Source organism: Monodon monoceros, unplaced genomic scaffold, assembly GCF_005190385.1.
Source record: "Monodon monoceros isolate NGI ecotype Baffin Bay Population unplaced genomic scaffold, NGI_Narwhal_1 Super_Scaffold_9, whole genome shotgun sequence".
Lineage (NCBI taxonomy): Eukaryota > Metazoa > Chordata > Mammalia > Artiodactyla > Monodontidae > Monodon > Monodon monoceros.
The window spans coordinates 10101906-10117799 of NW_021703786.1; the positions used below are offsets into that span (position 1 = coordinate 10101906).

At 39.9% G+C, this 15894-nt stretch overlaps 1 protein-coding gene across 1 annotated transcript in view; it reads left to right on the plus strand.

Moving 5' to 3' along the window:
• The first annotated feature begins 473 nt into the window (after positions 1 to 473).
• Positions 474 to 15894, plus strand: part of APPBP2 (amyloid beta precursor protein binding protein 2) — a 66512-nt gene continuing 51091 nt past the window's right edge. The window contains exon 1 of the mRNA XM_029211892.1: positions 474 to 884. Within this exon, the coding sequence (XP_029067725.1) occupies positions 747 to 884 (138 nt within the window). The 5' untranslated portion in view covers positions 474 to 746. The remainder of the gene's footprint in view (positions 885 to 15894) is intronic.

Below are 15894 nucleotides of genomic sequence, written 5' to 3' on the forward strand. Positions count from 1 at the left end.
AGGGCAAATGGTTACACAATGCAAGTCTCCCTTCCATCCTGATCCCTAGTTCCTGGGCCGAAGGTTCCTAACTTGGCTTAGGGACCGGAGTCTAAGGGAGGGTTTCCAGAGTAATGTGAATCCTCTGAATGCATGATTTTTAATGGACTGATAACTCTGCACCCAAACTTCTACCTGAGCCTGGAAAGGGTCCGTGCCTAAGAACCCCCCAAGCAGGATTGGCAGAAAGGGCTGATGCGGCCGGTGACTCGGAAGGAGCTGCTTAAAAACCTGTCATAACTTGTCGCAGTGAAAAAAGCTCACACCCATCCACGGAACTCCAGCGCCCTCGGAAAGTATGTTCCCCGAGGGCGGGATCACGGATCTTTTCTTCCCAAGTTTTTTGCCTGCCGCATTCCTTCCCTCCAGCGCGTCGGCGTATGCTGACGCCATGACGCCGCACACGTAGTCCCGCCCCTGCAGAGAGAGGCACTGGGACGGATCCCAGGGTGCTTGCAAACACGGAATGTGAGGCCTCGGCCCGGTAGCTCCCGGATCCCCGGCCCGCTCTCTACACGGGCCTACGCCCGCTGCCGCCGCCCCCAGCTCGCCCGGAGGAGCCAGGGCAGCCGCGCCCTTCTGCTGTGTGCCCGCGTGGCCGCCGCCGCCCCTCGGAATCCTCCGGGGCCGCCGAGGAGTTCGCTACGGAGGGAGGCGGGGGCCTTCGGGAGGAGGAGGCGGAGGAGGCGGAGGAGGAGGGAAGGAAGATGGCGGCCGTGGAACTAGAGTGGATCCCAGAGACCCTCTATAACACCGCCATCTCCGCTGTCGTGGACAACTACATCCGCTCACGCCGAGACATCCGCTCCTTACCCGAGAACATTCAGTTCGATGTTTACTATAAGGTACGGACCGTGGGCCAGCATTCTGCTCTCCTGCAGCAACCCCTGGGGCCGCACCCCCTTTCACGTCCGCGAACCCCCGCGTTTAACCCCTTACCCCTTGTAGCAGGGTCGTCTTCCGAGACATATGGGGCGGTGTCGGGGTGACCAGTATAGAAACACCCCATCTGATAGCCTCTGTCTTGCAAGATATTGGGCCTTGATGGATACGTCTTCCTAATGAGTCTTTTCCCCCTTTTGGTGTTCCCTCCTACATTGGGGCCCCTTTGGGGAGGCCTTTTGCGTGGACTTCCTCTATTGCGCCCTTGTCCCACTCAGTCCTTCCCTTCTAGCCTGTGTCTTCGGGATGTTTTCTGCCCTTCCTTCCCAATTAAGTGTCACCATCAGCTGGACTTTTCTTTGCTCTTTTCCCCTCCTTTCTAGTTTCTTTTCTCGCCGTCCTCCTTCCCAAGTTTTTTTCTTTTTTCTTCTGCTTCTTGTTCCTTAGCTTTACCTATTTCTGCCTAATTGGGAGGGAGTTGAGGAATTATTGGAAGTAGTCATCTGTCTTATTCGCATCTCCTTTAAAGCTTTGGTTTTTGTATATACTAGGGGTTGAATAGGGGTTTTTATTAACATGGGAGTGGTGATAAACTACTTGAAAGGGGGAAAATCCTTAAAAAAAAAAAAACTTTAGAATTTAAAGTATGTTCATATATTTGCAAGTTGTAATCTTGCAGCATTCCTAAATCGCTCCCCCTCAGAAATCTGAACAAAAAGTTTCCAAGTCAGTCTCCAAGTAGTTTCAGGGGTAAGTGTCTTTAGACGTGGACAGTTTTGCAGTGTTTAGAGAGGGAGGAGAACTTTATGGACTGGGAGCCTCCCTTTTCCTCTCCCCCCACATTTGAATGTGAACAGTGGACTTATTATTCAGTCCTCTTTGCCTTGAATCGGCATGGATAACGCCTCTTCTCCTGTAGCCACCCATGCAAAATTTGACTAGAAGTAAAGTGTGATTTATTTTTTAGATCTAACACTTCCTCTTGATTTGTGAGTTGGCTGGAACATTGTAAACTGATATTTAACAGATGTGTACGTTCTTATATATGTATGATGTTTTATGGCAGTTGTTTCATCGGGAAGGTTGCCCACTTTCTCCACCCCGAATATTTTTTCAGAAAGCAGCTGACTTGCTGCATTCTACTAAATCCAGCTGCTTTACACCAATTCTAACAATTAAATTTTTTTCCCCCTAGATATTTGGGGAATATTCATTTTGGTCATTTATGTTATTATTTGGGGAGAGGGGAAGTTAGAGAAAAATCTCCCTTTATTCCAGATCCCTTTGATACATTGATTTACTTTTGTGCATATCTAAGGAAGTGTTGTATATTTAAGATTCATTCCTCCCAAGAAGGATGAGTTGGATTTCTTTCTCAACCTGGGAAACTGCAGCTTTTCATGTATGCTAACTCTATTTTAATAAATCGCGTGTAATCTTTTACACTTTTTAGAGAAAATCATTGGAAATTTGATCAAAGTATATTTAGTGGTTGAATTCCCTCAAAGTACTTGGATATCTTCTAGTAACTTTTATTTCTAATTGAAGCTTTTCATTTGTGGATTATTAATAGTGAGTATGAACAGATGGTGCTTTTGCCACATTTTCTGTTTCACATAGTCCACAAAGATTTAATATGGTGTCTTTTTTGGTACACTTGTACTCCTTAATAGCTGTGTGCCTGTAGGGAATATGGCACTGTGCTAAGGTGAAGGAAGGTGTTTAACATGTGCCTGGAACTGTAAGTGCTTTTACACAGTTATTTTGTTTAAGCCTCACAATTAAACTGTAAAGTGGGGTATAACCCTGTTTTATAGGTGAGAAAGTTAAGTAATTTAGTCTAGGTCTCATACCTAGTATTTAGTTCCTGTGTACCTTGCTTTCTTGCTTAATGTTTACAGTTTCCACTTTTCTCCAATTTAGAGCCAAGGAGAAACTCACAGTCAGATCCCTCCCTCCAGCTGTCCCAACTTCCATCAATAGGCATAGTCATAGACAAAATAATAGTATTTGTGCAATCAAAAATTTCCCCATCCTGATTCACCATAGTCTAGTGTCACTATGTTAGTTTTTGTCAGTAGCTTCAGGTGAAGGCACACTCATAAAGCTTTAGGAAATGGGGTTATGGAATGAATGGGAGTTGAAGAAGTAGACAGGCTGACTGCGCCCTAAAAAGGGAGGGGAGAGAGGTATTGATATGTAGAAAGGGTAAAATGTGAAAGTTGTTGTTTTTTAAGAATGGAAGATGTTAGAATATATTTATTGGCTGAATGGCAGAAACCAAAACGGAATGAGAGGTTGAATATACAAGTAAGGCAGGAAATAAATTATGGAGCAGAGTCGTTGAGTAGGAGTGTTAAATTAATGAGCCTTGCCCCTTCCTTCACCCTGCATAAGTTAAGGTATTAGTATTTTTTTAAATTTTTTATTTATTTTAATTTATTTATTTTTGGCTGCATTGGGTCTTGGTTGCTGCGCACGGGCTTTCTCTAGTTGCGGCGAGCGGGGGCTACTCTTCGTTGCGATGGCTTCTCTTGTTGCGGAGCACGGGCTGTAGGTGCGCGGGCTTCAGTAGTTGTGGCTCGCAGGCTCTAGAGCACAGGCTTAGTAGTTGTGGTGCGTGGGCTTAGTTGCTCCGCGGCATGTGGGACCTTCCCGGACCAGGGCTTGAACCCATGTCCCTGCATTGGCAGGCAGATTCTTAACCACTGCACTACCAGGGAAGTCGAAGGTATTAGTCTTACATTGGAGTTGAGGAAGGAATACTTCTTTCTCTAAGATCAGATGCAAAGAGTTAAAGACATAAAGTGTCTACATAACTAAGTTTGCAAAGAATGGTAGTTATGAATTAGGAGGTAAGATCATCTGCTGAGAATCAGGGATAGAAGTGGTGGCTTTTATGTAGAAAGGCTAAACAGAAGTTGGAAATGGCTACTAAGTTATATAGAAAGGGAGGCTCAGTAAAAATACGTTTTAAAAAAAATGATAGGAGATACAGATGGTTCCATAAAAGAGTATCCTACAGGATAATGTCTTTGAATCAGAATGGGTTTTCTCTAAGGGTACTCAACAATTTGGGTGTAGAAGTAGATAAAGTGAATAGAAAGCATTGTAAAATTGTAGACAAACTGAAGGCAAATAGAGTGAAGGGCTGGGTTCTTCAAAGAGTGAAGTTTATTAACTTTTCTTTTTATTGTAACTGCTGAATGGCCTATTTTATCCTGTTCCAATTACAGAATTTTCCATAGAGTTTTAAGTTTTGACCCAGTGAAGTGTTTCCATAATGTGTTCTATTGTTTTCAGTCTTAAACTTAATAATTTGGGATTTTAAAAAATTATTATTGTAAGTCTCATGCTGAAAACCATACGAATTAATGCCTGATTTAGTATTAGAGTTGAATTAATTTTTCTTTTTCTGTGTTTATTTCTATTCTTAGTTATATACAGCCTCAACTAATATTTTTTTTAATTGGCTGGTAACAAATTGAAAATAAATTCTTGCAACGTATTTGACAGCCAAAGAGTTAATATTCTTTTCACATAAAAAACTCTTAGGCTTGGGCTTCCCTGGTGGCGCAGTGGTTGAGAGTCCACCTGCCGATGCAGGGGACACGGGTTCGTGCCCCAGTCCGGGAGGATCCTACATGCCGCGGAGCGGCTGGGCCCGTGAGCCATGGCCGCTGAGCCTGCGCGTCCGGAGCCTGTGCTCCGCAAACGGGAGAGGCCACAACAGTGAGAGGCCCACATACCGAAAAAAAAAAAAAATCTCTTAGGCTTAATAAATTGAGAGCAAAAACTTTAAGGGAGGCAGGGCATAAAAAAACATAAATAGCCAGCCATACCATGTATCTGGATGAGAAGGTAATATGTTATAAGTATGTCCACTCATGTCAGTTTAAGCTGTGAATTTATTACAACTTGAATCAGAATCTCAGAATTTTATTGGGTATAGGAAACTGATTAAATATATTTATATGGAGGAATTAATTACATGAGAATAAATGAGCCAAGGAAATTTTTAAGATGTACAGTATTTAGGATAGTCAAGTGTATTAGAAGGCTATATATTTTATTTATTTATTTATTTATTTTTGTGGTACGCGGGCCTCTCACTGCTGCGGCTTCTCCCGTTGCGGAGCACAGGCTCCGGACGCCCAGGCTCAGCGGCCATGGCTCACGGGCCTAGCCGCTCCGCGGCATGTGGGTTCCTCCCGGACCGGGGCACGAACCCACGTCCCCTGCATCTGCAGGCGGACTCTCAACCACTGCGCCACCAGGGAAGCCCAGAAGGCTATATATTTTAAAACAACATGGTATTGGCACAAGAACAGCAAAGAGGGAAAATGATTTATAGAACACAGTAGACAGAACATTACTAAAACATAGTAGACAGACTAGATAGAAACCAAAGCATATTTAAGAATATATTACATAATAAAGTTATAGGACAGTGCTGTATTTTAAATAAATGGGGAAAAATTGGTTATTTGGGGGGAATGTTACACTTCTACTTCACACCTTATACCAAAATGAATTCCAGGTGAATTAAAGATTTAAATATGGCAAATGAAATCATGAAAATATCAGAATAAAGTATTGGGTATCTTAGAGTGGGAAATGACTGAAATTCTTTTTTAAAGAAATTATTGAGGTAATTTACAAATTTTAAAAATGTCAAACTTTATAAAAATGAGTAATGTAAAACGTGAAGTCCTGTTACTCATCTTGCCAACACTAATGCTGTCTTGGCATAGAGAAGGCTTTTCTAAGCCTGAAACCAAAACCCAGGAGGAAAAAAAGAAATTGATGCTTTTGAGTACATTAAAAAATAGGGGGAAAATTGTAAGCACATTTTTTAAAAAGACTATGCAAATGGCAATATTTGTCACATGAAGAGTGAATTTCCTAATACAGAAAGATCTAATACTAATTAGTATGTAAAGGACAACCAACTTGTTTTCAGAAAACCTGAACAGCTAGCTCATACAAGAAGAAAACATCTAATACTAATCATAATAAATATCAAAAGATACTCAGATGAAATGCAAATTAAAATGCAGTGTCAAGCCAAGTCAACCATGAAGAAGAAAGAAAATCTGGAGGGCTTACACCATCAAATATCAGGCTGTAACAAGATAAGATGGTCTGGGCACATGGGTAGACAAATAGACCAATGGAGCAATACAGTCCAGAAACAGACTGACACGTGTATACTGTCACCTGGTTTATAATAAAAGTGACACAGCAGTACAATGGAGAAAGGAAAATCAAATAATGGTGTTGGTCAGTTAGATATCCATGTAGGGGGAGAAGGATCACGATCTTACCTTATATCATACACAGTTACCATTTTTGGGTGGATTGCTGATCTAAATGTGAAAAAACAGTTTTTTAGGAAAAAAAGTTTTCACTGTGTCAGCAAAGATTTATTAAATAGGATACAAATGAGCTAAATATAAAGATAACTTGAAAAATTGGACTACATTAAGATCAAGAACATCTATTCATAAAAAATACCATTAAAAGGGAAAAGCTGGGGCTTTCCTGGTGACGCAGTGGTTAAGAATCTGCCTGCTAGTGCAGGGTACACAGTTCGAGCCCTGGTCCAGGAAGATTCCACATGCCGCGGAGCAACTAAGCCCATGTGCCACATCTACTGAGCCTGCGAACCACACTGCTGAAGCCCGCGCACCTAGTGCCCATGCTCTGCAACAAGAGAAGCCACCACAATGAGAAGCCCACGCACTGCAATGAAGAATAGCCCCCGCTCACTGCAACTAGAGAAAGCCCACGCGCAGCAACAGAGACCCAACTCAGCCATAAATAGATAGATAGATAGATAGATACCATTAAAAGGGAAAAACCGGGGCTTCCCTGGTTGCGCAGTGGTTAAGAATCTGCCTGCCAATGCAGGGGACATGGGTTCGAGCCTTGGTCCAGGAAGATCCCACATGCTGCGGAGCAACTAATCCCGTGCGCCACATCTACTGAGCCTGCGCGCCACAACTACTGAAGCCTGCGCACCTAGAGCCTGCACTCCACAACAAGAGAAACCTCCGCAGTGAGAAGGCTGCGCACAGCAACAAAGAGTAGCCCCCGCTCACCGCAACTAAAGAAAGCCCGTACGCAGCAATGAAGACCCAACACAGCCAAAGATAAAAATAAATAAATAAATTTATTTTTAAAAAAGGGAAAAGCCATGCCACAGAGTAGAAGATATTTGCAGCAGATATATCTGACAAAGGAATCATCCTGCATGTAAAGAACTAGAAATTAAGAAAATAAGAACCCATTTTTTTTAATGGAGAAATAACTTCAATAGACATCCAAAAGGGGACATTCCAAGGACCTGTCAAACATTTGGAAAAATGCTCAACCTCATTTTGTCTTCAGGGAAATCGCTGTCCTCCTGTACTTTCCTCAGAATGAGTAAATGAAAAAGAAAAAAGTGTTGGTAAGGATATGGAGCAATCAGAACTCTCATATACTGTTAGTGGGAATGTAAATTGATACACCATTTTGGAAAACTAGCATCATCTACGAAAACTGAACATATATATACCCTATAATTCCATCTCAAGATATATACACTTAAGAACGTTCAGGGAGTCCCCTGGTGGTCTAGTGATTAGGATTTGGTGCTTTCACTGCCATGGCCCAGGTTCAATCCTTGGTTGGGGAACTGAGATTCCACAAGCTGTGCAGTGTGACCAAAAAAAAAAAAAAAAAAAAGGTCATAGCAATACTATTCATGACAACCAAAAAGTGGAGACTATCCCAATGTCTATCAGTAGGAGAATTAATAAATAAATTGTGGAGTAGTCGTATAGTAGAATATTTTGCAATGAAAATGAATGAATTGCAACTGTTAGAAACCATATGGGTGAATCTCACAAATGGTATTGAGTGAAAGAAATCAGTCATAGGAGTATGTATCAGAGGCTCCCAAACTCTCCCCTCATAGCACCCTTAGGCCAAAAGAAATACCTAACAGTTCTGTTCATTAAGTAGATATAAACAATTAATAATACTTAACGTCCTAACAACTTAAGAGCCATTAAAAGAATAGTGCACAAAAATTGAAAGAACAAAGAGTAGTGTACTTCATTCTTAAATAACCACAATTATTACTGGGTTGTGTGTGTTTGTCGGGCACTGTACAACTTCTCACATCTTGGAATCGGATTGGTCACTACCATTCCATTTTCTGTTCCATAATGATTTTTGCACATTACTTTTATTATAGCAACCACTGAAAATGCTGCTTCACAAAGATAAGATGTTGTTGAAAGGAATATAGCAATCTAGTATTTGGCATGGTTTAATACAGATGTGGAATATTGTTTCTTTCAAACTTAAAATATCTTGCAATGCCCCAGGGAACCTTGGTGCGGTTTGGAAAATGTGGATAGGTAGTGTGATTCCATTTGTTTAAAGTTCAAAAACAGGCAAAATTAATCACAAGTATTGTAAGTCAGGAGCAGTTATCCTTGGAGGATAGTGACTATGCAGGGGCACAAAGGGAGATGTCTGGGATTCTGATAATACTCTATTTTATGATCTGTATGTTGGTTATGGGTGTGTTCACTTTGTGAAAATTTATTGAGCTTTACATTTTATTCTTTCATTTTCCTTTTTAAATTTTATATATATATATATATATATATATATATATATATGGCTTTTTTTTTCGGTACGCAGGCCTCTCACTGTTGTGGCCTCCCCCGTTGCGGAGCACAGGCTCCGGACGCGCAGGCTCAGCGGCCATGGCTCACGGGCCCAGCCGCTCCGCGGCACATGGGATCCTCCCGGACCGGGGCACGAACCCGTATCCCCTGCATCGGCAGGCGGACTCTCAACCACTGCGCCACCAGGAAGCCCCATATATTTTTTAATTAATTATTTTTAGCTGCATTGGGTCTTCGTTGCTGCACGTGGGCTTTCTCTAGTTGCCGCGAGCGGGGGCTACTCTTTGTTGCACTATGTGGGCTTCTCATTGCGGTGGTTTCTCTTGTTGTGGAACATGGGCTCTAGGTGCGTGGGCTTCATTAGTTGTGGCACGTGGGCTCAGTAGTTGTGGCTCACGGGCTCTAGAGCACAGGCTCTGTAGTTGTGGTGCACGGGCTTAGTTGCTCCGTGCCATGTGGGATCTTCCCGGACCAGGGCTCGAACCTGTGTCCCCTGCATTGGCAGGCGGATTCTAAACCACTGCTCCACCAGGGAAGTCCTAAATTATATATATATTTTATTGAAGTATAGTTGCTGTACAATATTATACAAGTTACAGGTGTACAATATAGTGATTCACAATTTTTAAAGGTTATACTCCATTTATAGTTCATATAAAATATTGGTGATATTCCCTGTGTTGTACAATATATCCTTGTAGCTTATTTTGTACATAATAGTTTGTACCTCTTAGAGCTTTATATTTTAAATATGAATTGTGCACTCATCTGTGTGTATGTTATACTTCAATAAAAAGGTTTGAAAATTAACATTCATCTTCACTTACTAGATTGTCATGGTTTAATCATTCAAATAACTCATACCCTTTAATCCACAATACCGTTAAATTTTTTTTTTTCCTACAGGAATGCTTGTTGACTGTGCAGAAAATTCTATTTGGGAATATTAAGTACAGTATTGTTTATGATGGCAAAAATTGGAAACAACTATATGCTAATCAATCAGGAATGGAATATCATACTGCAGTTAGAAAGAATGAGGATGCTGGGACTTCCCTGGTGGTCCAGTGGTTAAGACTCCATGCTTCCACTGCAGGGGGCACGGGTTTGATTCCTGGTTGGGGAACTAAGATCCCACATGCCGTGTAGCGTGGCCAGAAAAAAAAAAAAAAGAAAGAAAGAATGAGGATGCTGTGTATACTGAATTAGAGAGCACATGGGGAGAATAAAAAGCTTGTTACAAAGTAGTGTGAATAATAGAATCCTGTTGTTTTTAAATGGAGGAATATATGTGTACATTTGTATATGTATTGAAAAAAATTAGAGGAACACAAAATTTCATAGTGTTTATTCAAGGGATAGGATTATAGTCATTTTTAACTTTGTACATATATTCTCTCTTAAATAAATTATATCCATTTATTGATGTTACTATTGGCTTATTGTAATATTCTAAGTAGAATAAATTCCTCAAATTATCAATTTTATCATGCTCACTATATTACCTTTAAAAAGTTTTAAAATTAAAATAATTTAAAATGTTTCCTTAGCTTCCAAGACATTTGAGAGTAGGAAAAGAGAATCCACTCAAACATCCTTTGACAGAGTTTTTTAAGGAAACTTGGATCAACAAAATTATTTCCTAAAGTATCTTCCAAATATTCGAAAATCCAGGAACATTATTAATATTTTAATTTAGTAGGCTGTGTTTTACACTTAACATTAATAAAGATCTCTAATTATTTTTAAAAAAGATAAGCAAAGTACTTATTATGTTATGTTTTTGTTTATTATCCTCTTTTTTTTTATACTGCTTGGATTTTTATGACTGTATTATTTTGATATATAAAAGAAGTAAAATTGAATTTTTAAGAATAAAATATCTGGGACATGAAGTTGTACTAAGAGGGGAATAGCCTAAAAATTGATATTCTAAAATATTAGCGTGACCAAGAAATAAGTTGAGGGACTTCCCTGGTGGCTCAGTGGTTAAGAATCCTCCTGCCAATGCAAGGGACACGGGTTTGAACCCTGGTCCAGGAAGATTCCCCATGCCATGGAGCAACTAAGCCCTTGCGCCACAACTACTGAGCCTGCGCTCTAGAGCCCGCGAGCCACAACTACTGAAGCCCGTGCTCCTAGAGCCTGTGCTCCGCAACAAGAGAAGCCACCGCAGTGAGAAGCCTGCACATCGCAATGAAGAGTAGCCCCTGCTTGTCGCAACTAGAGAAAGCCTACGTGCAGCAATGAAGACCCAACGCAGCCAAAAATAAATAAATAAAATTAATAAATTTATTTTTTTTGAAGTCTTAAAAAAAATAAGTTGAGGTGATTGGTTTAAAAGAAAAGTAAATAATTCAACTAAGTAGTTAATTCACTAGCTAGCCAGATCAACAAGTGTGAGAGAAAGCTCACATTCTCAAAATTAGGAATGAGAAAGTAAACACAACCATAGATACAGTGGAAAGGGGAAAAATAGCTTTTTAAGTTATAGAACAGCTTCTTTAGATGTACAGTAGCTTATGTAATTCTGTGCTAATCAGTCTGAAAACCTTACTGATATTTTGTTTCTAGGAAGATACAAATGATCCAAGAGAGAAGTTGATAGACTAAAAACTGTAAAAGAATTGAGAAATTATACGTTTCTCTTTGTTCTCCTCCCTCAGCAGACAAAACTCGCGCCGATTTTAGATACTTTCTTGGGTATATTCAAATAACATTTGATATTACTGGTATTTAAGTGATTTTCAGACTTATTTCTGGAGCTGTATGCTACATATTCAACATTCTTGAAGGGCTAACCAATGCAGTTAGAATAAGAAAAATCCAGCAAAATCAAGTGAAAAACTACAATAAGATAATTCAGTAGGAGGATGATTACACATTTATAATTAAAAATTTGATAATTTTTCTATATGCAATATAGGAAAGAATATGTTTTACTCGTTAAAAGAAAACATGCCATGGAGTAAATCCAAAAAGAGGGGTACAGAAATCTGAAAGTCTTCAATAAGTGTAGAAGAAGCATATTTTCTTAGATTGGAAGATTCAGAGTTTTAAAGATATGATTTCTCTCTAACTCTTGTGTCTTGGAACCAAGTTTAGTAACTTAAAAATGTGTAATGAAAAAAAAAGTTTTTAACATCCATAATGGAGAATTAAAATTTATGAAACATACTGAAAACTCCTGCAAATCACTAAGAAAAAGAGGACCAAAAAGAAACGTGTTGTCATGTTGACAGTGATTTTCTCTAGATGGTAAAATTGAATGATTGTTATTCTTTTTTATAAATTCTTTTCTATATTTTCTAATTTAAAAATGTATATGCAGTTCTGGGATCAAAGGGAAAAATGTTTTAAAGTTGGCTATCTAGAATACAGAATGAGTTTTTTTGGTTTGTTTTTTACAATTAAAAAAATTTGCAGTATAGTTGATTTACAGTGTTTCAGTTGTAGAGCATGAGTTTTCTTATAGAGGCAGAATGTTTTGTTATAACCATGCTATCTTCTTTCTAGTGCTTCATGGATACACTCCTAATTTTCACCAAGATTGGTAGTGAAGGTTTAAGAAGAGAAGTTGAGAAACCTCGTACCCAAATGTAGAGATCACTGATACATACTGAGTTTTATGTGGCTGGTTATCATTGTTGGTTAGATTTTACATCCAACTAGTTTTTTGTTTTGACCTTCCATTTGTACCATGGTAGCATCTTCCACCATTAACACAATCATGGTATCTTGAAAATTATGCCATTGACCCATCACGCGAGAGACAGAGTTAGAGAATCTGTGTATTAGACATAAGTTCATTCTTGTAATGATTGAGGAAAAAACTCAATTTCTCTTTTAATGGATGGCAAATCTAGTATCTTTATATGTGGACAGTGTATTTAAACATTAGGAAAGGGTTACCTTCCCGTTTGAGAGTTAACTGTTTCTTGTGCTTTAAATAATGTGAACATTTCCACTTAACCTTTTCCTTACTTAACCAATAAGCAAAGCACCTTGCCCTGGAAGATACAAAAATCATGTTGGTCAGTTGTATTTTTTTTTAAAGTATGACATAGAACCAATGAGTGGAACAGCTGAGCAATTAAAATGTTATAAGAAGCAAGAAATTAAAATATTTGGTTTACCTCCAGAAGAAAGCATTTATTGGGTTGGCCTAAAGGTTCCTTTGGTTTTTAGGTAAAAATAAAAGACACATTTTTCATTTTCATCAAAAACTTCATTAAACAACATATTCACCATTTTGTTCCACTACCTTCTGCCATTTTTCAGGCAGCTTCATAATTCCTTCTTCCCAAAACATTTTATCTTTTTGTGTAAAGAACTGTTCCAGGTGCTTTTTACAGTCTTCCAGGGAATTGAAATTTTTCCATTAAGAGAATTTTGTAAAGACTGAAATAAATGGAAATCTGGAGGTGCAATGTCTGGTGAATACAGTGGAAGAATCAGAACTTCCCAGCCAAGCTGTAACAGTTTTTACCTGGTCATCAGAGACATGCAGTCTTGCGTTATCCTGATGGAAGATTACGTGGTTTTTGTTGACTAATTCTGCACGCTTTTCATTGAGTGCTGCTTTCATTTGGTCTAATTGGGAGCAGTACTTGTTGGAATTAATTGTTTGGTTTTCCGGAAGGAGCTCATAATAGAGAACTCGCTTCCAATCCCACCATATACACAACATCACCTTCTTTGGATGAAGACCGGGCTTTAGTGTGGTTGGTGGTGGTTCATTTCGCTTGCCCGACGATCTCTTCCGTTCCACGTTATTGTACAGTATCCACATTTCATCACCCGTCACAATTTGTTTTAAAAACTGAACATTTTCGTTACATCTAAATAGAGAATTGCATGTGGAAATATGGTCAAGAAGCTTTTTTCGCTTAACTTAACGTGAAACCCAAACATCAAAGCGATTAACATAACCAAGCTGGTGCAAATGATTTTCAACGCTTGATTTGGATATTTTGAGTATGTCGGCTATCTCCCGCATGGTATAATGTTGATTGTTCTCAATTAATATCTCGATTTGATTGCTTTCAACTTCAGCTGGTCTCCCCGACCATTGAACATCATCCAGCGAGAAATCTCCAGTACAGAACCTCGCGAACCACTTTTGACACGTTCCATCAGTCACAGCACCTTCTTCATACACTGCATAAATCTTATTTTGTGTTTCAGTTGCGTTTTTACCTTTCTTGAAATGATAAAGCATAATATGCTGAAAATGTTGCTTTTTTCTTCCATCTTCAATATTAAAATGGCTACACAAAAATTCCCCAATTTTGATAAGTTTTTTTTTAATGCTCGCTGATATGACAGCTGTCACAATACTATCTAACAAAATTGTTTCGAATGAAGTTAAAGAAAACTAAGTGCTATTAGAGCCATCTTACAGGAAAAAACGAATGAACTTTTTTGCCAACCCAATGCTTTTTAATTAAGTGTGCGTTATATTAAAATACTTCTGTGGTACTTTAATCCAAGAATGTGTAATCTGACAACACGTTAAGATTGTAATCAAACAACAGATAAAGGACATTACATGTAATATACAATGTAATATGAGAGCAAAGTAAAGGAATATCAAGTTATATGCCAAAGTTAATTTTTTCGGAGCTACATTTCAAGTGAATTTTGAGATTAGAGAACAATAATAAATGTATCTTATGTGTGTTAAACAAAACAAAATATTACTTCATTTTATTTATTTTCTTTTGGCTGCGTTGGGTCTTCATTGCTGGGCACGAGCTTTCTCTCGTTGCAGCAGGCAGGGGCTACTCTTTGTTGCGGTGCGTGCTCTCGTTACAGTGGCTTCTTTTGTTGCGGAGCACGGGCTCTAGAGCACAGGCTTAGTAGTTGTGGCACATGGCTTTAATTGCTCTGTGGCATGTGGGATCTTCCCAGACCAGGGCTCGAACCCGTGTCCCCTGCATTGGCAAGCAGATTCTTAACCACTGCGCCACCAGGGAAGTCCCTAGACCATAGTTTTGAACTTGATTTCTTTTATATCTTTTTCTAAACCTTTCTCAGTTGTTTTTTTGTTTTGTTTTTTTGCGGTACGCGGGCCTGTCACTGTTGTGGCCTCTCCCGCTGCGGAGCACAGGCTCCAGACTCGCAGGCTCAGCGGCCATGGCTCACGGGACCAGCCGCTCCACGGCACGTGGGATCCTCCCGGACTGGGGCACAAACCAGCGTCCCCCGCATTGGCAGGCGGACTCTCAACCACTGCGCCACCAGGGAAGCCCCTGAGTTTTTGTTTTGGGGAATAAGCCTAGATTATTTTGGGTTGGTTTTGTTTTTTGTTTTTTTTCTTTTCCATTATTATTTATCATGGGATATTGAATATAGTTCTCTGTGCTATACAGTAGGACGTTGTTGTTTGTCCATCCTATTATATATATAATAGTTTACATCTGCTAATCCCAAACTCCCAGTCCTTCCCTCTGCCCTCCCCCTCCCCCTTGGCAACCACAAATCTGTTCTCTATGTCTGAGAGTCTGTTTCTGTTTTGTAGATAGGTTCATTTGTGCCATATTTTATATTCAACATGTAAGTGATATCATATGGTATTTGTTTTTGTCTTTCTGACTGACGTCACTTAGTATGATAATCTCTAGGTCCATCCATGTTGCTGCAGATGGCATTATTTCATTCTTTTTTATGGCTGAGTAGTATTCCATTGTGTATATATACCTCATCTTCTTTATCCATTCATCTTTTGATGCACATTTAGGTTGTTTCCATGTTTCTAGCCTAAATTATTTTGTATGCTAATTTGATATTAACACTAAACTGTTCACTCAGCCTGGTAATTTTGGATTGGCTGCAGAAGCAGCCACGTCAATTCAAAATCCCTTGGGGTAAGGCAGGCTTTCATCCCTATCTTTATCTCCCGAAGAGTTCTCCGGTTTTGGGGATGTCTTGTATTGCCATTGCAATAGCTGCCTTCAGTTTTCTGTAAAACTTTTACTTTAGGGGACTTCCCTGGTGGTGCAGTGGTTAAGAATCCGCCTGCCAATGCAGGGGACATGGGTTCGAGCCATGGTCCGGGAAGATCCCATGTACCGCGGAGCAACTGACCCCGTGCACCACAACTACTGAGCCTGCACTCTAGAGCCCGCGAGCCACAACTACTGAAGCCTGCACGCCTAGAGCCCGTGCTCTGCAACAGAGAAGCCACCGTAATGAGAAGCCTGCACACTGTGATGACGAGTGGCCCCCACTCGCCGCAACTAGAGAAAGCCCGCGCGCAGCAACGAAGACCCAACGCGGCCAA